At 43.1% G+C, this 27,810-nt stretch overlaps 3 protein-coding genes across 7 annotated transcripts in view; 2 read left to right on the top strand and 1 right to left on the bottom strand.

Annotated features, from left to right (window-relative positions):
* The window catches only part of CPNE2 (copine 2), a 129,955-nt gene extending 116,528 nt beyond the window's left edge, over positions 1-13,427 (top strand). For both annotated transcript variants that reach the window (XM_087971720.1, XM_026680123.2), the window contains 4 exons: positions 4,603-4,654; positions 9,220-9,353; positions 11,503-11,739; positions 12,840-13,427. In XM_087971720.1, coding sequence (XP_087827846.1) covers positions 4,603-4,654; positions 9,220-9,353; positions 11,503-11,739; positions 12,840-12,947 — 531 coding nt within the window. In that variant the 3' untranslated portion in view covers positions 12,948-13,427. The remainder of the gene's footprint in view (positions 1-4,602; positions 4,655-9,219; positions 9,354-11,502; positions 11,740-12,839) is intronic.
* The window catches only part of RSPRY1 (ring finger and SPRY domain containing 1), a 169,999-nt gene that overhangs the window by 101,557 nt on the left and 40,632 nt on the right, over positions 1-27,810 (top strand). The window lies entirely within an intron of this gene.
* PSME3IP1 (proteasome activator subunit 3 interacting protein 1) overlaps positions 1-27,810 on the bottom strand; it is a 37,219-nt gene that overhangs the window by 1,016 nt on the left and 8,393 nt on the right. For 2 of the 4 annotated variants that reach the window (XM_087971741.1, XM_087971739.1), the window contains exons 5-7: positions 26,462-26,587; positions 24,303-24,370; positions 17,414-18,654 (exon numbers count right to left, since the gene is read on the bottom strand). In XM_087971741.1, the coding sequence (XP_087827867.1) occupies positions 18,431-18,654; positions 24,303-24,370; positions 26,462-26,587 (418 nt within the window). In that variant the 3' untranslated portion in view covers positions 17,414-18,430. Of the gene's footprint in view, positions 1-17,413; positions 18,655-24,302; positions 24,371-26,461; positions 26,592-27,810 lie in introns of those variants that run through there. The other 2 variants (XM_087971740.1, XM_087971742.1) reach the window with 2 other exon arrangements.

The raw sequence follows: 27,810 nt of genomic DNA on the forward strand, positions 1-27,810 counted from the left end.
CACACCTTTGCAAAGGGGACAAAGCGTGTAGTTGCTTAAGTTAATATTCTAAACTAAAGAAGTCATCATCATCATCACTTTTATCTAATAGGGTAACTGAGGTTGAGATCCTTACTTCAGTTCTGGAGGTCATTGGGTATTGTTGAGCCTCTCACACAACCCTTTCAACCTGGTTGCTCAACACATCATATGGAATCAAAACCTAACTCCACAAGCTGGGTTTACACACCCTGATAAACCGCAACACATTCCTCAATTCAGGTTGTTGTGTCAATGCATCTGTTAGGTCTTTGTCTGATTACAGTGACAGGTAATCCTCTATTTACAGTCATCATTAAGCATGGAATTAGGATTCTAAATTGTGGCAGTTGTTAGGTGACTGAAATGTGTTTGAATATTAGTAGTTCAGGTTGGTAGTTGGACTGTTGGTTTGAGCTCCGAGCTTGGCGATTTGGGTGCAAACGTTTCATCACCGTTCGAGGAGACACCGTCAGTGCATTTTGAGTTGTGCTTGTCTGACAAGCACAACTCATAATCGACTGACGATGTCTCCTCAAACGGTGATGAAATGTTTGTAACCAAAATTGCCAAGTTCGGAGCTCAAACTAACAGCCTAGTTCTTAAGTGAGTCACCACATGACCGTACTAGATTTTATGACTCTTTTTTTTGTAATGGTTGTTAAGCACGTGCAACAATACAGCCATTGTTCAGCCAAATCCATTGACTGTAATGGGCATTTTTTGGGATGGAAACCTGAAATTAATGTGATTCTGTGACAGCCAGGGCAGAGGGCTCTGGCCATCAGAACTTCAAATCTGGGTCATACGTAGTTTTGAAGAGGTTGCTAAGGTTACAGAACAGAATACCGAAAAACACAGTTGGAACAGAACTTGGGAGTTCTAGACCAACCTCTTGCTTGAGTAGGAGATTCTATACTAGGGGTGTCCAATCTTAGCAACTTTTAACTCCCAGAATCCCCAGCCAGCTAAGACCAAGTGATCCCCTTTTGTGACCAAGTGATCCCCTTTTGCCGACAAGCTAAGTCAATCAGGAAGTCAGATCCACTTAACAACCAAGTTACTAACTTAAGAACTTCAGTGATTCTTTTAACAATTATGGCAAGGGCAGCTGTAAAATGGGGGTGAAGCTCATTTAGCAACTGTCTTGCTTAGCAATAGAACTTTTGAACTTCGTTGTGGTTAAGTTGAGGACTACCTGTAGAAGACCCTTCAGATTGAACAGCCGCTTGTCTGGAATGGTATAGGGTCTCCTGCTCCAGCAGGGGGGTTGGACTAGAAGACCTCCAAAGGTCCCTTCCAACTCTGCGATTTTGTATTCTGCAACCCTGTTATTCTAAGACTGAGCCTGTGAAGTTCTTCTGAAGGAATGATTCATTCTGTCCTGGAGCATTTATTGGTATTGGACCCGTCCTTTTTCTCTTTAACTTGGCTTGGTTTTTGAAGGTGACTGCTTCGTGGCCCCTGGCATTTTAATAGAATCTAAAATAAAGTAGAAGGAATGGCATACAATGGGTGAGGTACTATTTTGTTTCTGAAGGGGTTTAAGATAGGAAATCTTTTTGCCCATATACGTCAGAAGGATAATCTGAAGTTTGGTTTTTTTTGCCCATGGAGAAGAAAGGCTCCGTCTATTTATTGATAATTTATCCAAAGTATCAGTCAATGCTCCTAAGGGACATTTGCTATCTGATTAACCGGTGCTGGGAAGGACAAATATTCAGGAAAGGCAGCATTTAAAAATTCAACCGGAGGTACCGAATGCAGAAATAGAATCAAAGAATTAGAGGGAAATTTAAAAGTTTCACTCTTCTGGTAGAAGAGACCTCCTGCTGGCCCAATTCTAGCGTATTGTTCATCTGAATGAACATTAAATGAGGCAGATATTCTGTTATCAGATTTTCGGTACTTGCTTTGAACTTTTTGCTTTGCAACCTGCAGGAGTTAAAAAATAAAAAATAAAAGCACCGTTTCACACCCTTTCAAAGCACAGGCAGGCTATTGACTTAGCTCTTGGTAGTCTTTTTTCCTTTTCAACTCAACCGAATGTTGGGAATAAGTTATTTAAAGGCCTCAGGACTCCCTCTATCAACCAATTTGGTACACAACAGCAGGAGTCCCAATTTGGCAGGGCAGAGGAAAGCAGCAAAAGAAAGATACAGCTTTAAAAGGGGGGGTGGGAAAACATGGTAGCAGGGACGGCCAGAGAAAAGGGGGTCAATCTATTCTCCAAAGGACCTGAAGGCAGGTCTAATCAAGGAGAGAAGCAACCTAGAACTAAGGAGGGGAATGACTTGCCTGTAGATGTTGTGAATGCTCCAACTCTAGAAGTTTTTAAGAAGAAATTGGACAACCATTTGTCTGAAATGGTATAAGGATTCCTGCCTAAGCAGGGGGTTGGACTAGAAGACCTCCAAGGTCCCTTCCAACTCTTATTATTCTGTTAAATGAGCTAGCTAGACTGTGGCTGTGGAGAAAATCATTTTGTAGAAAAAAAACTACGCAGATGTATATTTATGGAACAGGGAATTGGATAGTGGCTCCTATTGTGCCAATTCCTTCACCCACCCACCCCAAGATCCAGTCACATTACCTGGGGCAGATTGTATGCAGCCTGCTCCCGACATCCTGATCCAGACTCAGACCCACCAATGCAGCACAAGAGGAGAACAGAAATACGCACAACCATATTATTTGCTATGCAGAACAGAGGTGCCTCATAAAAGGCTCTTGAATAACATGGGAGCAGTCACCTTATTCCAATATTTGAGGGGCTGCCACAGAGAAGAGGGGGGTGGGGTTGGCGGTCAACTTATTCTCCAAAGCACCAGAATGCAAGACAAAATTAATCAAGGAGAAAAGCAACCTAGGACTAAGGAGAAACTTCCTGAGAGGGAGAACGATTAACCAGCGGAGCATCTTCCCTTCAGAAGTTGTGGGGGCCTCATCAATGGAGGCTTTTAAGAAGAGATTGGATAGTCATCCAGAATGGTCTAGGGCAGTGATGGCGAACCTTTTTGGTACCAAGTGCCCAAACCAGAACGCAAATGCATGTGAGTGTGCCTGAGTGCCAGAAACCCGAATACCACCTGGCTGGTGTGCACATGCCTGTTTTTTGGCCATTTTCCGGGCCGTTTTCAAGCCATTTTCCAGTGCTCCAGCTCCCGCAAAGACCAAAAACCAAAGAGCAGCTGGCAATGGCATGGATGCCCACAGAGAGGGTTCCATAGGTTCGCCATCACGAGTATAGGGTCTCCTACTTGGGGGGGGGGGTTGGACTAGAAGATCTCCAAGGGCCCTTCCAACTCTGTTGTTCTGTATTCTGTAATAAAACCCGATGTCAGATATAAATGGAAAGATAAGGCATAAAGAGATCCTGCTTTGTTCTCCTGATGCTCCTGTTGCTATGGTGCTGCACAAATACTTTCATAGAACCGAGAGAAGACGATGGCTGGCCGACACAGGAGTCGTGCTGCAAATGTCAAATAACATCAGAAATTCCAGCTGTTTGGGAAAGAGGAGGAGAAGCAGCTCCACCTGGGGAAAAAAAATTTCCCGGGGGTTTGCTTCCCATAAAGTTGAAGATAGGTAGGTTTCTCTGGAAACCCTTTATGGGCTTTCTGCCAAACAGCTGGTGATTTATGGATGTATATAAGGGATGGGTTATCTGTAGAAGAGAGGTTTGTTTATAACCTTTATAAGGGGTGAAGAGTTATCAGGTTCATTTACATAGGTAGCCCTCTGTCAACTCATAAAATATTTCTATGGTCTTTTTAGAGTTGCCAATAGAAAGGGAGTGGGAAGCAGTGCAGCAGCTTGCAAACAGAAAGTGCATTCCATAAATTTTTTCAAAAATAGTAACTAAGTGACTGAAGTTTCTGCCGTGCAAAATTCTAACTGGAGAGTATGATTTTTTTAAAAAAAACATATCTCATTCTTGCTAAATTATATTCATTCTCTTACTCATTCAAAATTAATCAATTATAGTATATTATTACTATTACCACATATTTCAGTTTCTTATTCTTCTGTCTAACCATTCGTAATGATTGATGACTCTGGGCTATGTATGTGTCCCATTGGAGAATGTGAATTATGATACACCCAGGGGGTGGGAGGAAAACCAGGGTCAAGGGTGACAATGAATGATGTGTCTCAGAGTCGGCTACACCTAGGCAGTGCCTTTTAACTCCCAATAAATCTTTTTGGAGTTTGGCTTGAGACTCATGATTTGAATGGGGGTTAAGTGTCAGAATCCTGACATCCTCAACTTACAACCATTCATTTAGCGTCTGTTTGAAGTTAGAATAGCACTGAAAAAAATCACTTGTAACCAGGCATGTATTTATGATCACTACAGTGCCCTGGAGTTGTGTGACATGAGTTTATGGTAAGCCATAACTTAGTTTCTTTTGGTTTAGAATGTGGTACAAATGCAGTTATGATGGTTTGTTGTCTGTGTTTGAGGCTTACACTGTCATGTGAATATACTATTTCAAGGTTTGTCCTAAAGCTTTGATGACAAGAGATGCTTCGGGCTTATTAAATTTAATCATTTCCCCCCTTTTCTTTTGTCTTTTGCAGGTTTCTCATGAATTTGCCATTAATTTTAATCCCACCAACCCTTTTTGCCTTGGTAAGTGCATCTACAGCGGCTTGAAAGCAAGTCCTTGAAATCTCTGTTTTTAACCACAACAACCTTGTGAGTTCGGTTGAACTGAGAGACAGTGACTCATCCAGTCTGCTTTTGTGCCTAGAGCAGGACTAGAACTCATGGTCTCCTGGTGATTGACCAAAGTCACCTAGCCAATGAGCCTTCATTGGCTAAGGCAGGACTAGAACTCACTATCTCCTGGTGACTGGCCCAAACTCACCCAGCCAGGTTTTATGTCTAATGTGGGACTAGAACTCACCAACTTCCAATTTTTAGGCTAACATCTTAAACACTTGACATGAATAAATAAACAATACAAATAAATGTATTTTATGTATTATGGTAAGGAATAGGGCTGAACATATAACTTAAATATTTTCTGAGTGATCTTCCAGGGCAGCTGCCAACAAAAATAATGCCCTTTTTAGACCATTAAATGAAGTTTCCTTGATAAATCAAACCAAATCACCATCAATATTATATTTTCTTGACTCAAGGCAAGCTTTGACATAAATGTCACAGAACAGTGGTAAACGTAAGATGGGGGTGGAATAGCCATGTAGCATGGCCTCTGCAGTAAAAATTAAAAGGAATAAAAACACCACCAGGTTCTTCAAAAGCCTTGGGGTGGTGGTGGAAGATCTGTGACGCTTTTTCATCCAAGCATATCAGAGACCATGATTGAGTTGAACTGTAGCCCACTGAATACATCAAGATTAGCTGAGTACAGCAACTGAGCACTTTGAACCCTAATATTTGGGTTGATGCGATATCCTGGGCCTGTCAGTCAAATTAAATTATATGAATTGATGTATGCATCCTCTCGGCCTCTGGCAGAATAAAAGAGGAAAATGAAAGGGAAGGAAACAAGATATTTTTGGGAAAGTAAGTGAGAGGGAGCAAAGGGGCCATGATGGCTCAGCGGTTAAAGATGCTGATTTTGTCAGCTGACAGCCCAGGTTTGAGGCCCAAACGCTGTGAGATGGATTGGGTTCCCATTACTTGCCTCAGCTCTTTCCATTTTTTAACAAGTTTGAAAGCATGCAAATGCGAGTAGATAAATAGGTACTACTTCCGTGATAAGGTAAGAGCCGCGATGGCGCAGTGGTTTGAATGCAGTACTGCAGGCTACATCTGCTGGCTGCCAGCAGTTTGAATCTCACCAGGCTCAAGGTTGACTCAGTCTTCCATCCTTCCGAGGTGGATAAAATGAGGATCCAGATTGTTGGGGGCGAGAGGCTGACTCTGTAAAACCACTTAGAGTGAGCTGTAAAGCACTATAAAGCAGGAACTTCCAGTTTGAGCTTCTTTGGCGACAGACTGAAACCGCGTCTCTGCATGGTTTCGATCCATGCTCGCTGCTGGAGCACCCTGAGCCGGCTGGTTTCAGGGCTAAGCCACCCCATAGAGGTGGTGAAGAAGGGGGAGACTGCCTGCAGGGTTGAGGAGAGCCGCATCTCTCCTCCCCAGCCGGCTATTACTCCCTTTCCTGAAGGCGGTTGTAGCGGTGGTCAGAAATGGCCACCACAAAGAAGAACTCGACCGGAAAAAAATGTGCAGGAGGAAGATATGAAGAGAAAGTTTTGGTTGACCGGGTCAAACAGCAAAAGCAACAAATAAGGTACCCTGGAATTAAAACTATTAAAAAAAACAATAACATTGTTTCCTAAGAAGATTTTTAAGCTGCGAAGGAGAGAGAAAAGGGAAAAGATTTGGTTTTTTTTCCTCCTTTTCCTATACTGACAGCTAAGAGACTTAAGCAAGAAATTGGAAAAAAAATCCACTTTGACATGAATAGGCATTTAATGCTGAAAATAAAAAGTCAAAGGGATAATAAAGATTTCTGGATAATTAAAAGCTTTTGAAAACAGGAAAGGAGAGAAAAAGAATAAAAGGGCAGGATCTGGAAGGGAGGAGACTGCCTGGAATTAAAAAGAATTTACAGCAAAATCTCAACAAGACTTCCAAAAGATACATCTTAACTGAAACATCGCAACAAAATAGTAAAACCCCAGGAAGAGAAAGTGGAAAAAGAAATAAGCAGAAACAGCTTGGGACTATTTGGATTACTTGGTGATCTCTGGATTCTTGGTTATTGTATTTGAATGACTAAAATCAATCGGGTGGTTGTTTAAAACTGTTTAAAATGGCTCCACTTTTAGAAGAACTGAAAATGGAACTAAAAAAGTACAAAGAAGATGCACAAGAAGGGAGAGGTTCTTTTGGCTTCATATTTCAGTTCTTAGAAATGGAGATTTGGAACTATGAGAAACAACAAGAAATGCCTGCAGAACAAGAAGATTGCGACAAAGAAGAAGCCATCTTTAATGAACAAGTAATCTTAGGTGGGGGGGAAAAGGAAAGGGGGAAAGAGAATGGAAAGTTTAAGATTGGGAAAAACAACTCCAAAAAAAAAAAATAGAGTGAAAAATAAGTATAAAATCAGAAAGCAACAGAAGAGGAAATGCAGAAGAGAGAATTAGAAGTAGAGAGACAAGGGGGTAAAAAGGGGAGGGAGAAGATGAGAGGGAAGAAAGAAAGGAAAAGAAATTATAAAGGACAGAAACAAAATATAGAGAAACAGGGCCTATTTAGAGATAATGGGTGAAAATCTAATGGAAAAAGGGATTCTGCAAAGGTACATAAGATAGTATTGTTATATTAGAAATAGAAATAATTTCAGAAAATATGAAACAATGTATGATTAAAATGTTTGATAAAATAGCTATCGTAACTCAGTGGAATGCTTGTCAATAAATGTAACAAAATGAATATTTAATGATTTACAAAACATGTGAAGAGAAATAAGGGAAAAATTAATTATGCAGATTATATGTGTCTTTAAGGAAGTATGATATTTAATTGAAAAGAAATGTTAAAGATGTTAAGATTTTAATTATTATTAATGATAGAACTGAATTGGAATGGAATGAGGGTTTATAGTTACATATATTTATAATTCTTTTTTTTTTAAAAGAATATAGTGTGTATTATAAGAATGTACCAAGCAGAATTCGATTGGAAGTTATGTATTATGTATTATATTGAAGGTCATAACCTTATGGTATATATTGAAGTTTAAATAAGAGTTGAATGGATATAATTAAAGGATATAAAGGTGTCATTAGTAACTACAGGAGAAAATTTGTTTAATGAGAAAAGATAATATGAAATTGAAACAGAGCAGACAAAAGTATAAATATAATGATTTGAATTGAGATGAGATAATCAAAATAAAATTGAGAAAATTAAAAGAGGGGGAAAAACTATATAGAAAATGTAGAATAGTATAAGATATGGAATAGAACACAAAAATGAGCATGAAATTGAGTTTTTGTCTGTATAAAGAAGTTCAACCCGGGACCATGCTATTTTCAAAAAAGATGTTTTACTTGTATTTTTGTATGTGTGAAAACCCAAATAAAACTTTATTTAAAAAAAATAAAGCACTATAAAGCAGTGTAAAGGCTAAGTGCTATTGTTATTGCCCATCCATCCATGGTGTGCAGTGGTTAGAATGCAGTATTGCAGGCTAACTCTGCCCACAGCCTGGAGTTCGATCCTGACCAGTTCAAGGTTAACTCAACCTTCCATCCTTCCGAGGTTGGTAAAATGAGGACGCCGATGGTTGGGGGCAAGAGGCTGACTCTGCAAACTGCTTAAGAGAGAGCTGGAAAGCACTGCGAAGAAGTATATAAGTTTAAGTGCTAAGGAAAGTAGGGAAGAAGGGAGGGAGGGAGGGCGGGCCATGGTGGAGCAGTGGTTAGAATGCAATATTGCAGGCTGACTCTGCCCACTGCCAACAGTTCAGTCCTGACCAGCTCCAGGTTGACTCAGCCTTCCATCCTTCCGAGGTGGGTAAAATGAGGACCCAGATTGTTGGGGGCAATAGGCTCATTCTGTAAATCACTTAGAAAGGTCTGTAAAGCACTGTGAAGCGGTATATAAGTCTATTGCTAACCGCATTCCATGTGCCTTGGTGTATAGCCATGTTAGCCACATGACCATGGAAATGTCTTAGGGCAACACAGTGGCTCCCTTGGCTAGGAAGCGGAGATGAACACCACCCTCTTAAGTTGGACATGACTGGACAGGGGAAACTTCACCTTTTCTTGAGAAGCACAGGAATACAGATAGTCCTCGACTTAGGATGACAATGGAGTAAGTTGCAATGGTCATAAAATGGGCCACCCCTATGACCAACCTGAGTTTGAAACCTTGTTGTTGTTGTGGCCATTATTAAGTGAACACCACAGTCATAATTCAGCTGCAATGGTCATTAAGCGCTATGTGCCCATTTTGTCGAAAACTGGAAGTGAATGCCAGTTTTGAGCAAAAACGTTGTAAAATGCAATCCATCCTGGGGCCCTGGTAGTGGGCAACCACCAGAACTGGGTAAGTACTCCTGTGAGGGTTTGTTAGAACTTCAAACAGTGGCTAAGTCGTAAGTCGAAGACTACCTACATCAAATTGGGATGGAGTTTGTTTGCCTCGTATGTTGGGAGCGGCCTCCTTCATGCTGCCTTTCTCTTCTCCCTCTTCTCCAGGTGTGGAAGGCATCATCCAGGCCTACTCGAGTTGCCTGCCTCACATTCGCTTTTACGGACCAACCAACTTCTCCCCCATTATTAACCACGTGGCTCGGTTCGCGGCCCAAGCGACCCAGCAGGAATCGGCCAGCGTAAGTTCTCTTACCGCCTGTTGCGGTTCCAGAAGGGTCTTTCGTGCTCTTTCACCTTCCTCACTTGGATTCTAGTAAAGGAGGATATTTGTAGCTCAGGGTTGGATTGGAGGGTCCTTGGTGCTCCCTGAGCTTGTTCAGTTTCTTGCAGACGTTTCGTTACCCAAAGTAGGTATAACATCATCAGTGCTAGAAGGGCGAGAAGTTCTAGCACTGATGACGTTACCTACTTTGGGTAATGAAATGTCTGCAAAGAAAACAATCAAGCTCAATCCAGCTCCTCCTCCTGCTGTTACCTAGCCTTAGTTACCTGTTACCTTAGCCTTACCTATACAAGAAAACAACCAAGGATGATGATGATGATTATTATTATTTCTTCTTCTTCTTCTTCTTCTTCTTCTTCTTCTTCTTCTTCTTCTTCTTCTTCTTCTTCTTCTTCTTCTTCTTCTTCTTCTTCTTCTTCTTCTTCTTCTTCCTCCTCCTCCTTCTTTCTTCTTCTTTCTTCTTTCTCCTCCTCCTCCTTCTGTTACCTAGCCTTAGTAATGATACATATACAAGAAAACAACCAAGGATGATGATGATGATGATTATTATTTCTTCTTCTCCTCCTCTCTCCTCCTCCTCCTCCTCTTCTTCTCCTCCTCCTTCTCCTCCTCCTCTTCCTCCTCCTTCTTCTTCCTCCTCCTCTTCTTCCTCCTTCTTCTTCCTCCTCCTCTTCTCTTCTCTCCTCCTCCTCCTCCTCTTCTTCCTCTCCTCCTCCTCCTCCTCCTCCTCCCCCCCCAGTGATGATGTTATCTACTTTGGGCATTGAAACATCTGCAACAAAACAGCCAAGCTCAGGGAGCACCTTGACTTGGATTTTGCTTTGAATGCTTGGGGGGAAAAAACTCCCACCTAGCCAGACTTTCAAGCCAGGGCCTAGGAGGTGCTGTTGAAGCAAATCGGAAGCCTCCATATTCTCCAGCTTAAACTTTTGCACGTCTGGTTTCTAGCTTGATATTTCCAGCCCAAAGCATGCTTTGCATTTTGTGCACTGCCACTCTGAAATATGTATGTGTGTGTGCGTCATATTAGTTGTTATTGACAAAGACCTTCCTGATGTTGTAAATGGTAATGCAAATCAACCATTTTCTTCTACATGCAACCCCTTTGCCTTCATGAAAGAAGGTAAGAAAGCCAGAAAGAGGTCATCCAAATGTGAGTTAATGCTGCCGCTGCATCTAACGAGTCTAGATTTCCAAACCACAAACAGCGAACTCTAGTTTAAAGGTGGCTTATAGCTCTGATTTGTCTGTGCCTTTACAGGACACAGTGAGCTTGAACTATAAAAACTTGAACTCCAGGGTCCTGTGAAGCCAACTTCATTTAGTCTTGAGCCAATGTAGGATAGAACAAAATTCTGCCTCGGTGGTTACACAACCACCTCTGTTCTCCTTTTAGATATCCTCGTTCGGATTCACATGGCCTGTAAAAAGAAGCCTTCTGCACAATTGCAGCCCTGTAATGACTTGTACTGTGGGGACAGAGATGTTCTCATATTCCCGATGGATCGAATCGGGGCCCAATTTAATTCACATTTCATTTGGGCTCCTGCACTTGTGCAAACCCCCCCCTCTCCTTCTACTCCCCGTGACGTCCTTTGAAGGGAGGAGCAGAGTATTCTGCAGGTCTCACAGAAGAACAGAAGAGTGCTTAATTGGATTAAAATTGCAGGCTGCTCCAATCACATGATGACGATGATAATTAAGGAAGTGTTTAAATGCTCTGTGTGGCAATAAGCATCCCCTCGCCAATCCCGAGCCAGGTCCTGCCTCTCAAGAAAGGAGTTTTGATCCTGTGTCATGATCTTTGCTCCTTTTGTGACTCCTGATATCCCGAATCCTTCCATTATTCTCTCCACCATTCAGTCAGAACTGAAGAAGCTTCTTGGATGAGAAGCGAAATGGCCTCAAGGAAAAACAAAGTCCAGCTGCCTTTTGAAAAATGCACCTTTGGGACAACCAGGACCTGGAGGACTGGGAATCTCCATGGAGACATGGTTGTCTTTAAATTCACGGGTCTTTAAAGTTGCCGAGTTTGGTTTCATACAGACGAGCTGGTCCCCTCCTCCTGGGAGACCTGATTTTTCTCCTCTGCTTTCCCTCCCCAGCAATATTTCATCCTCCTGATCATCACCGATGGTGTCATCAGCGACATGGATGAGACCCGGCATGCTGTCGTACAAGCCTCCAGGCTGCCCATGTCCATCATCATCATTGGGGTCGGGAATGCAGACTTTGCAGCCATGGAGTTTCTGGATGCAGACAATCGCATGCTTCGGTCGTACACGGGCGAGGAGGCGGTGCGGGATATTGTCCAGTTTGTGCCATTCCGTGATTTCCGCAGTGTAAGTGCAGAAGAATTTCCTTGTTTGCATTAGAGGGAGGGAGGAAGGAAAAGGAAGGGAAGGGAGGGGGGAACAAGGGAATGGGGGAAGGGAGAGAGGGAAGGAAGGAGGGAGGGAGAGGAAGGAAGGAAAAGGAAGGGAAGGGAGGAGGGAACAAGGGAATGGGGGAAGGGAGAGAGGGAAGGAAGGAGGGAGGGAGAGGAAGGAAGGAAAAGGAAGGGAAGGGAGGAGAGAGGGAACAAGGGAGGGAGGGAAGGAGGGAGAGCTGAAAGGAAGGAGGGAGGGAGAGGGGGAGGAAGGAAAAGAAGGAAACGGAAAAAGGAGGGAGGGAGGAAAGTAAAGAAGGGAAGGAAAGGAAGAAAGGGTGGAGGGAGGGAAGAAAAGAAGGAAGGAAGGAGGGAGGGAGAGAAGGAAGGAAGGAAGGAAGGAAGGAAGGAAGGAAGGAAGGAAGGAAGGAAGGAAGGAAGGAAGGAAGGAAAGCATTGTCAATACCTAAGGAATTGAGTCTATAAAAATACCATCTTTAAGATGGAACCATAGCTGTGCCCTTATTGGTTTTTATTCTACACATTATTTGTTTTAGGGAATCCTCCAGCATATAATTTTTCAGTTTTCCTTCAGGAAAGTAACAGTCTTCCTGGGATACTCCAGAGAAGCCTCATAAGTGAGCTGGCATATGATAAAATAGCAAAGACCCAGCAATCTTGCTGAAGCAGAAAGATCCCCTTTCCTCCTAATGCCAGTTCTGGAGTTACCTAAAATGCCATCCAGGCTTTTCCTAAAATGGTACTTTCCGAGTATACTGCTGTTTACAACTGCTAGAATTCCCATTCAACCTGTAAAGAATTCCCATTCAACCTTGGAGAAGACTGTCCTATGTTGATAGGTTCTGGAACTGGCCAGGGATATTTTCCTTCCTCTGTGAAGAGGGACCTTTTGATGAAACAGTCAAAAGGGAAACTTGCATGCCAAGGTGCTGCTATGCCAGGGGGTTGCTATGTAAGGACCTAGGGAAAGGCTTGGTGCCCACCCAGGGTATGGCCAACCATGTCAGAGATATGGACCAGCCCTTTGTCACTCTGGCTTTCTTGTTGTTTCAGGCACCCAAAGAAACGTTGGCCAAGGCCGTGTTGGCAGAACTCCCACAGCAAGTGGTTCAATTCTTCAAGCACCAGAATTTGCCACCCCTCAACTCAGAACCTGCTTAGAAGTCAAACTGTTTGCTCCTGGCCTGCATGTATCCCACATCCGTTGGTGGCAGAAGATTGCATGTCTCACGTGGTTTCCAATAACTTTTCATTTAACCGAATTCATTTAATCAAAAGGATCAAAGCATAACCCGATTCCTTCCAAAGGCAACTTGCATCGTGAGCAGTTTAGGGATCTGCATTCAAGAATCCTGGAAGGAAAGAACCCACCGTGGCCGATCCTGGACATTTCCCCTGCCTTGAATCCACAGATCAACTTTTAAGTATCTGGATGTACTTTGTACGAGTTTTGTGGAATGACTTTTTTACAGCCACAACTTACTGTCTCCAAGTGTGACGTTCTCACAATCTCATTGCCCAAAGAAATGTGGACCGTCCTTCAACGTGTTGTAACTTGTACTTTGCTCTACGTTCATTTTTATACCATGTACACATGATTATTTGTTATACTCAGGTTAATAAAGAACCCTGAACTCTTCACATCTCCGTTGAGGCCTGCTGTGATTTGATCCCACTGAGTCCTCCTGCAACTCCTTTGAACCAAATCCCACCAGGTGAGTTACATCTCAACTCCTGACCAGGGTTGTACCAAATACCCGTGAAGGGCACCAGATGGGTGCTTACATTTTTCAGAGGGCTGGAAGGGACCTTGGAGGTCTTCTAGTCCAACCCTCTGCTCAAGGCAGGAAACCTTATTGCATCCTGGACAAATGGTTGCCCAGTCTCTTCTTAGAAACCTGTAGGGGCTGGTATGGTCAACATTGTTCCATATACTGTACAGATAATCCTTGATGTAAGACCACAACTGAGCCCAAGGTCTCCGTTGCTAAGCGAGACAGCTGCTAAGTGAATTCTGCCCCATCCCACGACCTTTCCTGCCAGTTGTTCAGTGAATCACTGCAGTTGCTAACTTAGTCACACAATATTGGAACATTGCTATTATGTCACCCCTAGTCCTTGTTTTCATTAGACATACCGAATTTTTCTGGTGCTTTGGAAAATATCTTGACCCCCACTTTTGATTGTGGCAGCCCCTTCAGATGCTGATACATGGCTAGTCATGTCACCCCAATCTTTTTTTCTCTCCCCATTCAGCTACTTACTGTAATTCCTGCAACCATTTCTCGTGTGTTCTGGGCTTCAGCCCTTCATCCTCTTTTCTGCACTCGTTCTAAATGTTCATCCTCTTTTTTTACATTGTGGCTGTGCCCCCTGGCCTGTCTCTCCCCTCCCTCTTTGCCTCTCCCAAGGGGAATCCTGGGGAGACCCCCTTCCCTAAATGCCAGGTTACAACTCTCATAACCTCAGTTGAATTTGCAAAACATGCTGGATCTGTGTTGAGAGAAAGGGTGAGCTAGAACTTAATAATTGGGTTCACCCTTGATTTACAAACCTCAGTTTAGCAACCGTTTGAAGTTACAATGCCACTAAAAAAAAAAGGAGACTTATGACTGGTCCTCGCACTTATGGCTATCCCTATGATCACAAAAGATCACAATTTGGGCCCTTGGCAACCAGCATGTGCTGGTCAGTTGCAGTGTGCTGGGGTAATATATTTGATATTGGGAACTGTCCCAGCCAACTTCTGACAAGTCAATGGGGAAAGCTGGATTCACTTAATGACCAAAGGATTCACTTATCAACCATTACAAAAAGTTCATAGAAATCAGGCACGATTCCCTAAACCACCACAATGGTTTGCTTAGCAGTGGAAATTCTGCTCGCGATTATGGTCATTAAGTCGAGGGTTTGCTGTAACTGAGGCCACAATTTTGATTATAAGTCATGATAGTTCTAATCTAAAGCTTGCTGCGTGACCCTGATGTTACCACAGCTGCAAAGCGTACACCATGGATGGTCATTAAGCAAACAGTTGCTGGATGGTCATTTGGAAGCAAACCACCCATTTCTTGCAGACATTGTAAAGGGGGTGTCCAACCACATCCCTGGTTTGCAATGGATTTGGTTTGGGATATTATTTGTGGGGGGGGGTTTTTTTTTGGGGGAGGGGGGGGGGGGGGGGGGGGGGGGGGGGGGGGGGGGGGGGGGGGGGGTTTGGGGTGGTGGGGGGGGGGGTGGGGGGGGGGGATTATGCGGGGGAAACCAGAAGTAAACCCCAATTTCTTGCAGAAACATTGTAAAGCATGGTTACAAGGCACTGCAAACAGCCATAAATGTAGGCCAACTGCCGAGCCATGTGACTGCAAGGGGTCCCCAGATATTGTACCTTTAAATCTGGGTCATAAGCCCCATTTTCAGGGTCCACCGTAACTTCAAACAGTTGCTAAGCAACCAGTCGTAAGTCATGGCTTACCTGTACATCCTACCTAGCACTAAATGAACGTATTATAGTTTAGCCACGTACATGCAACACAATTCCTGTAACTTTTGATACCAAGAAACAAATAATATTGGGTGCATTTCAGGATTGTTACTATTCAGCCGTGAATTCTCAGAACCTTTACTGAATTTACATAAAGTAAAAAGATTGCTGGTTTCAATAATAAATTTCCATAAAAATAAGCCGTTGCTGTTTTCAGACATGAATTTCCATAAAAATAAGACATTGCTGGTTTTTCGGTCAGCTTGGCTGATAAAAGTCAGTGAAGAATCACTTTAATATTGTAATCCAGAAAATACCTGAATGTATCTCACCAGGAATTAAACTGGAGTTAAACCAAACCTGAAAGTAAAGATAAAATCTTATCCCTGATATGCACTGGTTACTTTCCCCCCCAGTTTTAAAGTGGTTTTGGATTAAATATATTTGAAAATATAATTTAGAGACAAATGAGCTTTTCTTCCCAGAGTTTGGCTTCAGCAGATGAGAGTTACCTGCCTTAAATTAGAGCTGTCTCTGTTTTTGGTGAGTCTGATTTTTAAATTCAGACCTGCAAACAGAATGCATTAAGCTTGGTTAATGTTAACTTTATTTTTTTCTTGTGGCTTCACATTGTATATGAGGCAAACTCATTCAAGGGGCTTCAATCAAGAAATTTAGTGTGCTATGCAAAATAAAACCAGACTAAATCTTAGGTATTGGTAATATCATTAAGTACTTAACAGAGTACAGCTAATTTCATTAAAAGGTATCACACAGCAAATATACTTTGGGCTCATTTTCACAATTGTGTTCATGAGAATACATCTATTTTATTGCTAAGTAAAGTCCTGTTTTAAACTGTTAAGATTAATTTGAATGTTAAGTTCAGGAGAAGCTTATCAAGAGAAGGCCGCTTTCTATTCCAGGGAATGTTGCATTGTCTCAACTTTAGGGCTATTATGACAATACACATTTAACTCCAGGGTAACAAACGCAGTGACTAAATGACTAATCGAAAGGTCTGGATTTGCATAATGTGAGTGACACACTTGCACCCTAAGTGAAATTAATTACATTCAGCATATTGACATCAGATTTGAAGTGATCTGGCTAGAGAATTCAGTCTATGAATTATTATTTAGCCAAAAAATTATGCCAGTGTCCATTTTGCCAAGTTCTATTGTTGGGGAGAAAACAAAATTAGAGATAGATTAGATAAATAATAAACAGATATATAGATACAGACAAATAGACAGACGATCGACATAGATAATAGATGGATAGACAAATATAGACAAAAGAGGCAGACAAATAGATATAGGTAATATACAGTAGAGATGAGATATAGACAATATACAGTAGAGATGATATACAGTAAATAGATAATAGACAGACATAGTGCACTGGAGGGGCTGTTTTATTGAGCTGCAAATAACAATGTCTTGACTGATTTAGAGTTTTCCTTGTCAGCAATCGTGACATAGTAAAAAACGAAAATATATTTTTTCTTTACGGTGATTGAGGACAGATGCAGATCAAGCTGACATTTGCCCCACTGGTTCTCAAAAACTTAAAACAGCATGGGAACACTACTAGCCCCTGACTTATGCTTAGTGACCATTCGAAGTTACAGCGGCATTGAAAAAAAGTGACTTATGACCATTTTTCACACGACCAGTGCAGCATTCCCAGGGTCACGTGATCAAAATTCAGACTGGCAACTGACTCATATTTATGACGGTTGCAGTGACCTTCCGACAAGCAAAGCTCCAATGGGGAAGCCAGATTCTTTTTAACAACTGGGTTACTAACTTAACTACTACGGTTGTTGTTAGCTATGTAACTTAGTTATGTGAAGTTATGCACTTTACAACGGTGGCAAGGAAGGTCGTAACATGGGCCAAAACTCACTCAACAACTGTCTCACTTAGCAATAGAAGTTGTACCTGCCCTTGCGCCTCGTTCTTCCTAGGACTACTCCAACCACAAGCTTTGTTTCGATCCCTCCAAGTGGTTGGAACTTGGCCCAATAGAACCTGGATTCTAAAAGGTTTCCTCCAAAGGCAGCCAGGATCAAGGGAGGCTGTCCAAGAGCCAGGGGTTTAATAGCTTTTCTTCAATAAACAGAGCTCACAATATCAACTGGGTGAACATTTAAGGTTTCATTTGTACATCAATCAAAGCATTAAAGTAGAACTACATGCACGGTAGGTCCTCCAGTCCAGAGAATCCCAGTTGCTTGACTGGCCTCCTCCCAGATTTCTAGTTATTATGAAAGAACTCCAGCGTTTTAGGCCTTGTGAGGTAACTACCAGGGATATTATTTTTTTCAGTAATGCCTCCCCTAAGCCAGCCACTCCTTCAAAAGCTCCTTAGTAGTCTTGCAGGGGGGGGAAAAAACAACGATAGCCTTAAAGATTTTCTAAAATCTTAAAGATTTTAAAGATAGCTCAAGATTTTCTGGAACTGACCATCACCTTTAAAACCCCAGTTCAAAGGAATTTGGGCTACCAAGGAGACCCAGCAGGGAGACCAAGAGATGATAGCAAAGCACGGCAGGACTACGTGGAGAAACATGAAGGGCAAAATCCAAGACTTTTTTTTAAAAAAAAAATGCTTTGAGATATATATATATTTTTTTAATCGAACACAACATGGGAATTTGGTGACACTTCTCAAAATTCACTTCTTGTCGCTAGTGTGATTATGTGGCCTCTCCCGTCCTCTTTAATTACGTCACACGATGCCCCTTAACAGCTAAAGGAGCATTTTCGCCTTGCAGAGATGCTGCCACTGATCTGAAAATATTTCCAAAAATGACAGGCAATCACCCCCATCGCCTTTCATCCTGGAGGCTCTTCTCAACCTCCCCCCACGTCAGGGGGTTGCTTTGTTCTCAATGGGTACCCCTGAAACTTCTTCCTGGCTAGACTCCCCTCAGAGTCTTGGGGGAAAGGCCTTTTTGGGGGGGGGGGAAGGGAGGGAGACAGGAGGAAAGAGGCCGAAACATTGTGAAAAACTATTGCAGTACGTGATTTTCGCATTGCCCCCTCCCCCCCCCCAAAAAAGGAGACGGGGGAGGGAAAGGGGGGGGTGAGCTTGAGGGAACGCCTGGGGTGAAGGAGGACACAAGTTCTGAGCGAGACTCCCAAGAAGCGGCCTAGAGTGGCGCATCGAAAAAATTGCTGCCCCGGAAGACGGAAGAGACAATCTTGCCCGTCGAATTGATGGTGCCCTCGCTGTCCGAGCTGGATTCGGAGTCGCTGCTTCCTGAGTAAGCCCCGAGGCCGGGCAGGATACCGATGCACACGGCGGCCGAGGGGCAGTGGAGGGCGGAGCCGCTCATGGCACTGCCGCCCAGCGGGACGCACGATGATGCTTTTTCTGAAAGAGAAGGGGGGAAAAAAGGACTGTGGGGGAATGCAGGTGATCCTCAGCTTATGACCACAAGGGAGCCCAACACGTTTACGATGCTAAGTGAGAAGAAATGGGTTGAGTTTTGCCCCATTTTTTTAAAAAAAATTTTTTATTAAACTATTTTTCTTTCGTGATGATATATACACTTTTACATAAATCTTAACTTTTTTGTCCACTATATCCTTTAGCTTATTGTCTTCTTCTCTATTCAACTCTATGTCTATTATTTAGCCAATCATACAGTACATTCCACGTCAAATAATAATCCGTTTCCTCTCTTCATTTATCTCCATGGTCAACTTACCCATCTCGGCACACTCTAGTATTTTTCTTTATCACATTTTCCTCTGGTGGCATACTATCGTTTGTCCAATTCTGTGCATAAGTTATTCTTGCTGCCATTCATAAGTGTAGCATTAAATGCTCTGTTTTCTTATCATATTTTCTCATTATTATACCTCATAGAAAAGCCTTCGGTCTTAATTCAATTTGCTGTTTAATTATTTCTTCTATCCATTTTTGGGTCCTTATGCAATATTTTCTCACTACAGGGAGTTTTACCTCATTTTACGATCTTGCTTAACCAGTGTTAAGTGAATCACTGCAGTTGTTAAGTCAGAAACACGGTTGTTAAGCAGACCTGGCTTCTCCACTGACGTTGCTCATCCGAAATTCACAGATGATCCCATGACCCAGAGACACTGCAACCGTCATGTGAGTCAGTTGCCAAGCAGCTGAATGTAAATCTTGTGACCATGGGGATGCTGTAATGGTCATATAAGTGTGAAAAATGGTCCTAAGTCACTTTTTCCAGCTGTTGTAAACTTCGAACAGTCACTAAGTGAACTGTTGTAAGTTGAGGACTATCTGGTAAAGGCTTAGGATCGTATGCTCCATGTCCAGTTTCCTGTTGAATAGAACATCACTGAGGACAGGATATCTTAAAAAGGTTAAATCAAGGCCACTGGACCAAAGTTTATTAAAACTGAGACGTCTTCTTACACATCCAAGTTAACGTCTTCAGTCAAAATGAAGGATTGGGTAGACAAAAGAGTTGTTGGAAAGAATCAGCTCTTGCCATATAGACCGCAGGGGGTTTCTGCCCAAAAGTGAGGACAGGAGCAAAATGGGCATTTAACCCCTTAATCCAGTGTTCTTTAACTGTGGCAACTTTTAAGACAGGTGGACTTCCAACTCCCCAAATTCCTTCAAGAGTAAGAATTCCCATGCCTGGCTGGGAAATTCTGGGAGTTGGAAGTCCACACGTCTTAAAAGTTGCCAAGGTTGAGAAACAATGCTCTCATCTCTTTAGAAATTCTGCCTCCGGTATGGGTAGTCCTTGACTTGTAACTGGTTGCTTAGTGACTCTTCAAAGTTACGACGGACCCAAAAAAGGGGACTTGGGACTCAGATCTGAAGTTCCAATGCTTGCCCGCCTCTGGTCATGTGGCTGCACTTCAGATGCTTAGAACATAGCGGCATTTATAGCTGTTTACAGAGTCCTGTGGTCTCGTGACTCTGTGTTTTATGGCGGTTTTGCTGAAAATCATCACTTCTAGTTTTTGGCCAAGCCACACCATAGCAATCAATCAATCAATCAGAATTGGAAGGGACCTTGGAGGTCATCTAGCCCAGCCCCCTACTCAAGCAGGAGACCCTCTATCATTCCAGACAAGTGGCTGTCCAGTCTCTTCTTAAAAACCTCCAGTGATGGAGCACCCACAACGTCTGAAGGCAAAGCTGTTCCACTGGTCAATGGGTTTGCTTAACGATCACGGGAGTTGCTTAATGACTGCCACGGAAACAGGCATAAACTTTGCTCAGTCACACGACTTGTTTCACGACCTGTTTTGTGGCTATGACTTACGACTGTCATGGACAGGCTCCCTAATGGTCGTAACTCAAGGACTCTCCGTACCCCAAACTCAGTTCTGAATTGAAATAAATTCCTGTTACTGAAAATCTCTTCCACGACTCCCTCGCTATTTGGTACATTGCTCCAAGATGGTCCAGGAAGCTAGGTGAGCAACAGCTTCTGGAACTAAGAGCAGGGGGGGGAAATGCAAAATCCAAATGAAAATGTTAAGAGCTCTTAGCTCCAGTGAAATCGCTTAAAATCCCTGACTTGCATAACCTCTGATCTTTATTTGCTGGAGCTGTCTCAAGTTTGCAAAGAGCAAAGGAGTTTGGATGAATGCCGCTGCAGATCTACCAAAACGATCGATGGTCAACTGGATTTGGCAATCAAAAGCCGAATCGCATATTTTGACATTTCAATGAAAACCCTTTCCCTGCAATGCTGTAATTTCAGTCTTTTGGCCGTGGTGAGAGCATTGGGAAGATAAATTTATAGCCCTATAAACAGTCCAGCGGATTGAAGTCCTGATTGCAGTTGTCGTCTCTGAACAGATTGCCCAGATGCAGACTTTGTGTGGACAAGTGTAATGAAATAAATATGGGTCTCGTTTATATAGAACACGTCAGGTTAAAATAAAAAAGATAGTTGTGAAAATGTATCAGAAATATATACATACTAGCTCGATAACCATGCTTCGCTACGAAACTATGTGGTTGCGCTTATTTTTGGGGGAAGGAAAATAAGGAGAAAAAAATGTCTGCCTCTGCCTACCAGTATCCATCGGTATTCATCTGGCTAGCGTCCTGTCAGTGTGTGAGAGTTGAGAGCTGTTTGGAAACTAAAACAGTATTTGCTGTGTGAGCAAGGAGACAGCAAGGAGCCTGGGCGTGGCTTAGCTCAACTGTTTCTGTACTAAAGCTGCTTGATGCTCTGAAACTGAAACTCCTCTGCTTGTGTTTTGCATTTGGAACAGATTTCTTTTCAGATGGGGAGGGGGAGTAGAACTCCTTAACATCAGAGCATGTTAATAATAATATATGAAATACTAATGCTCTGATGGTCATTTTGAAAAATCCTTTCTTAGTGAGAAGCCAAGAGGAACATACGTGCCAAATTTCAAGCTTGTAGGCTTTACGGTTCTGGAGATTTTGTGAGGATGCGTGAGGGGTCTTTCGCTTTTATAGATATAGATATATATTGAATAATGTTTGCCTTAGACAAGCATATATAGAATTGTAACTAGTTACAATGGCATATCTTGTTTGTCATATTTTTTTCACTATTTTTGTTTTATGTATCCTTTTTTTCCATCTCTTTAATAGTGATATTACCATTATTACATTTATAAAAATTGATCTTACCAGACCTCTTAATCTCAGTCTTTATGGTTTTGTTTTGCTTGATTGCAGCCTGAGTACACCCAAAGTTGCAATCTGCTTCTATCTTACTGGTGAGCCCAGACCCTCCATGTCATCACAGGTGCCAATCAAACATCAAACTGAAGGAAAAAGGCAAGAGCAGAGGGGGGGACAAAACATCTGTTCTGCGGGTCTAGCAGTGAAGGCCTCAGGCTGGAAACCAGGAGATGGTGAACTCTAGTCTTAGGCATGAAACCCATTAGCCTTTGGCATCAACACAGCTCAGTGACTCTGGGCCAACCACCAGGAGATGGTGAATTCTAGTCCCACCTTAGGCATGAAAGCTAGTTGGATGACTTTGGGCCAATCGCTAGGAGACAGAATGGATGGATGACTTTGGGTCAGTCATTCTCTCACAGCACAACCCACCTCACAGGGTTCTTGTGGGGAAAAGAGGAGGGAAGAGGATTAGAACTGTTCGCCACCTGGTGTTATTTATAAAAAAAAAAAAGATTAAAGGTGGGATTAAATAAAAAAGTAAAAATATCTGGCTCTGGGAAAGAATTTGAAAACTCTGGCTCAGAAGACTTTCCATCCAGAAGATCTAAGCCCCGTTCTGTCTCCAGTGAAGTGAAACATCTCTTCACATGCCATTTTGTGTGTGTGTGTGTGTGTGTGTGCAACGTGCCATTGTGGGCCAAATGCCACACAGAATGATCAACCATCCCTGCCAAGCATTTGGGAGAATGACTAATATTGAAAGAGATTAGAGACGGCCAACCTTCTGTGGCTAATTAGCCTGGAGACCTTAGAAGGAGAACTCAGTGAGCAGATGGCAATGTGCGACAGCAACCCCCATCTCTTGAATTAAGCCCAAGCCTTGCCTCTGGAAGCAAACAGCCAAAAGTCTGGACCAGGCCCAATCACAAAGACAAGACACGGGGGTCAATTTAGTGAAGCTTCTGCCCACAGCACTCTAGCAGTTCTGCGTTGGGAGAGACGTCAAGGGTCACAATCAGTAAAATAGATCGTGATTTAGGTCAAGGAGAACAAAGAGTGACGTATCTGTATGGAGGCTAGTGGCGCTTGTTCTCAAACCAGGATACTGAGCTTGGAAAAGTCATCTTTGCTCTTTTCGGACACTGGGTTACTCCGATCCAACTGCAGCGCTGGACCACATTAATTTTGTCTGAATGTTCACAGAGATTTTCAATCATCCATGTCAGGGGTCCCCAACCGTGGCAACTTTAAGAGGAACTCTGGGAGCTGAAGTCCACAAGTCTTAAAAGTTGTCAAGGTTGGAGATCCATGTCACAGTTGGACCAAAGGTGCTTTTTTCCTAACTCTACTCCACTCCAGTCTATTCTATTCTAGTTTGTTCTGTTCTATTCCAGTCTATTCTTTTTTATTCTGTTCTGCTCCACTCCCAGTTTCCTCTACTCTAGTCTATCTGGATTCTGTCTGCCCCATAAGACCACAATAGGACTAGGAGTCAACATGGCAGGTGCATTGCAGCTGAACCAAAATATTCAATTTGCATTCTATCTACCCCTCAAGACCTTAATAGGGTTAGGACCCGACACGGCAGTTGAGCTCATTCCCTCCCTAAATGGGGAAAGCCCTCCTCTTCCGAGTGTAGCTGTGGTGCGACGTGTTGTGGGATGGCACCTTGGAATGGAGACTTTCTGCCTGCAACTCCGTCATACACTGACTTGACAAGTAGCCTGCTTTTGAATTTGTAAAGAAATGGTTTCAGAATTGCTCACTGAGAATGTTAATTGGGACGTTTTTCTTTTTAACCTTGTTGTTGCCATACGCTAAATAAACAGCTTCTCATACCAGCCCCCCTTGCATGGAGAGCTTCAGGGGTGCGATTCAACCGGTGTAACAACCGTTTCGGTGAGCGCGCGCATGCATGCCAAATGCATGCGCGGCGGGGTTTGCTGCTGACCTCCTGCAATCCTGTATGTTAAACAGCTGACGCGCGGCAATCCGCTGTGCTACACAAAGCAGCTGAGCTTGAAAACCAGGAAATAAAAGGTCAGAATAGAGTCAGGGTAGGCAGGTGGGCCCAACAGCTGATTGTTGGAGCAAAGCGGTGCTCACGGATGATCCTCGGAGCTACTGGTTTGCCTAAACTGGGCCGAACCGGTAGAATTCCACCCCTGGAGAGCTTCTTCCAAGAAGAGCACAGTCAAAGGCTGGCTGGGGAATTCTGGGATTTGAAGTTCACCCCTCTTAAAGTCGCCAAGGGCTGAGAAACAGCGCAATGTCCCATTAGTAAAATCCCCTTCCATCTCAACCGCTCAAGGGCAACGCGTGAAAGCAGGGCAGAGCTAACCATGCCAAGCACTGAACCCCATAAACCTGGAACCTTCCCGACACATTCCGATACATACCTGGAACCTTATCATGGTCAGGATCCGGGTCCAGTTTCAACCTTTTTACACTGTTGGCACCTTCTGAACTGCAAAGAGACACAAATCCAAAGAGCGGAACTTAAAATTATGGAAAACAGGCAGGCAGAAAGACACAATCAGAGGCGCACATCATGCTAAGGTGACCACAGTTGGTTCAGATGCCACAGCTGGCTGAAGTTGTACATCAATCCTCCATAAATGGTGAGCTACAAACTACAAGGCAGCTCTCATCTGGCATGGTAAACCGAAGATGTAAAAAAAATGTACAGCCCTATTGTGGCATTAAGAATGGAGAAGAGAGGTAGCTCAGACCGGGACAGAGGTGGGTTTTGTCTGAACTTGGCTTTCTTCCTGCACATGTTTGATTGACAGACTAGGGAACATCAACAGTGTTTCTCATGCTGTTGCTAGCCTGCTAGTGAGCCATCGCAGGAAGAGAAACCCAAGAATGCTACCATCCTTCTGGCTTATCACAAGACAAGACTATCTTTGCAAATTAGCCATGAAGAGAGCAAGCGATACAGGCCTTAACAAAAATGGCTGCAGAAGAACAGAGTTGGAAGGGAACTGGAGGGTTTTCTAGTCCAACCTGCTCCCACAACTTCTGAAGGCAAGCTGTTTCACGGGTTAATAATACTTTCTTTTGAGAGCAGGCAACAGAATTTCATTTTTAATGTGGGCCAGTGCGCTCACAGTCACAGTAAAAGAAAAAAAAATGACAATACAGGTTATCTTATTTTAATCACTGTTAGCAAATTTCTTCTTAGTTCTAGGTTGCTTGTCTCCTTGAAACCATGAAGAGGGTTTGATAGTTCACCCATTGGATAGCCTTCCTCCTCCCCCAGAAGAAAATAATCCTCTCCTGTAACCCATTCCAAATCACAAATGCCAACTCAGAAGTGGCTTCCTACCACCCATTCCAAGAATCTTCGTTGGGCACTACTACCATGCAGGAATGGAGGGTAGTGCTCAATGAATAAATCAGTTGGAATGGCTTGCCTTCCAAAGTTGTGGGGGCTCCATTACTGGAGGCTTTTAAGAAGAGACTGGACAGACGCTTGTTCAAAATGGTATCGAGTCTCTTGCTTGAGTAGAGGAGTTGGGTGAGAAGACTTCCAAGGCCTTTTCTCATTCTGTCCTCCCAGCTCACCCCTTGTTTCTCCTGATCAGGTAAGCATCCCATCAACCTGTCTCTGAGGCTTCTGGGAAAGGCTGCAGGGTCGAGGAACAGTGTCTCCCAACGTGTCAGTTTTCCACCTACTGACCTTCACAATCTAAAAATAGTGAAGAGGGAGACGGGAGCCTGTCAGGCGTATGTCAAGTCTGTCGGCACTCAGCAGAGCCTTAAGGGCTCCAAACCGTGGCTACTGTGGGGGCGAGAATCCATTATACAACGATTCTATTGCTCTCCTCCTCGTTACAGGTAATACTCGACTTACAACCACCACGGAGTCCCCAATTTCCACTACTAAATAAGACACTTCAGTGAATTCTGCCCCATTTTATGACCTTTCTTGCCACAGTTGTTAAGGGAATAGCTGCAGTTATGATGTTAATAACCCAGTTGTCAAGGGAATCTGGCTTCCCCGTTTTTTGCTTCTCTGAAGGTTGCAAAAGGGGATCACGTGATTCCCAGAATACGGCAACCGTCACAAACACGAACCAGTTGCCAAGTGTGTGGATTCTGATTGCGTGACCGTGAAGAGGCTGCAAGGCTGGTCAGTGTGAAAAACGGTCATATCCCCTTTTTTTTCAGTGCCATTGTCACTGAACAAAGAGTTGAGGAATCTGTTAGTGAAGCCTGGCCCCTCCTTTGCCTGGAAGTTGTCCAGGGGGAGGTCCAATTCCTCATGAGATCTTTGGGAAGACCTGCTGCAGAGCGGCTGCCCATTGTGGGTCCAAGGGTAACTGAACATAGCCAGATGCTTCTGGATACGTGGAACCTCATTTCCAGACTTACGTACATGTCACAGACTCTAATTCCACAGAGGGAAAAAGAGATTGATTTCATCCAACTGCAAAAAATAATCTGACATTTAATTAGTTTTATTGCAGGGAAAAATCTAAAGACTTGAGTCCTTTGTTACTGCTGCCACTCTGAGCCATGGGGGCAAAAACTACTGAATTGCAAAACATACCTTCTGTGTTTCACAGCTCCCGCCAACAACTTGGCCTGAGAGAATTTGCTCTTGTTTTCTGATTTTACCGAGAGTTTCTTGTCCGCTTCCTTTTTCAAGTCAGCACTGGCTCCGACTTTTGACAAAGTGTTGTGAACTCAAAGTTAAGGAGAAAAAGAATGCAGTGGGGGAAACACAGAAGACACACAACAAAATTGTGCTACAGCATTATACGCTGTAGTATAGCCGTATTTGCAGTTCTACAAGCATTAACAAGTAGGTTTTTTTTTCTTACATCTTTGCTACTACACTTACTTAGCATCTGGTTCTGGCATACACAAAGTCTGGAAAGAGAGTACTGTATGTACAAATATGTGTAAGGCTGTAAGCTAACTTTAATGGACTTTTCCCCCACCAGCAAGCATAAGAGGACTAATACAAAGACCTATTCAGCTAAAGCAAGAAAATTTGCACGTGGCACACCAAATCCATTCCAGTTAACCATCCACTGAGCTACATAACTTGGTCTATTATAATACCAGAGTTCGAACAAAGAGCTTTTTCTTAAAACCAAATAAGGATTAGATTCAAATTCCACCCTTCCTAGTTTTTACCCCAGCTAATCTGTGTATATTTCTGTGTATGTGTGCATCTCTCTCTCCCCCTCCTTCTCTCTCTTTCCTTCTGTCTAGAGACCTAATCTCTGCAAGATCAATTTCATATCATGACTACCTTGCAGCTCCACTAAGTTAGCTCTCTAGTGCCACCAACTGAATCCAAGAATGGCACACTTACCAAAAACCAACATTGGGCAGGATCTTTCTTGAAAACAGCTCAAAATAGCAATAGCACTTAGACTTATATACTGCTTCATAGTGCTTTACAGCATCCTCTAAGTGGTTTACAGACCTGGAGGACTGAGAATCTCTACAGATTTTTAGCTATACCATTTGGGACGAACACCTTTGGAATGGTGTGGGAGTATAAATGGATTTCCAGAGGAAAAATTGCAGACTACAGGAACCAAGAGCACCACTCAGGTAACCCCGAGGACACAGATAAACCTCCAAGTGGCTTCAACTACTCTCTAAAAGGACACAAATGACCAGCTTGTCTGCCAGAAATATAAATCCTTCTATTCCCCATCATCTTGTCAGAGCTGAAGAAGTTTCTTGGATGAGAAGTGAAATGTCTTCTTAGAAAAAAAACAAGAAAGTCCAGTTGCCTCCTGAAAAAGCACCTTTGGAACAACCATAACCTGGATGTCTGAGAATCTCTACAGACTTTTAACTAGTGGAGTAAAACCCACAGGAGACTCCTTGGTAATTTTCACGCCATTCCAGAGCAAAATTAACGACCCTGATAACCTC

Source organism: Notechis scutatus, chromosome 9 (genome assembly GCF_049901735.1).
Source record: "Notechis scutatus isolate UNSWTSFEM ecotype Mainland chromosome 9, rNotScu1.2, whole genome shotgun sequence".
Taxonomy (NCBI): Eukaryota; Metazoa; Chordata; class Lepidosauria; order Squamata; family Elapidae; genus Notechis; species Notechis scutatus.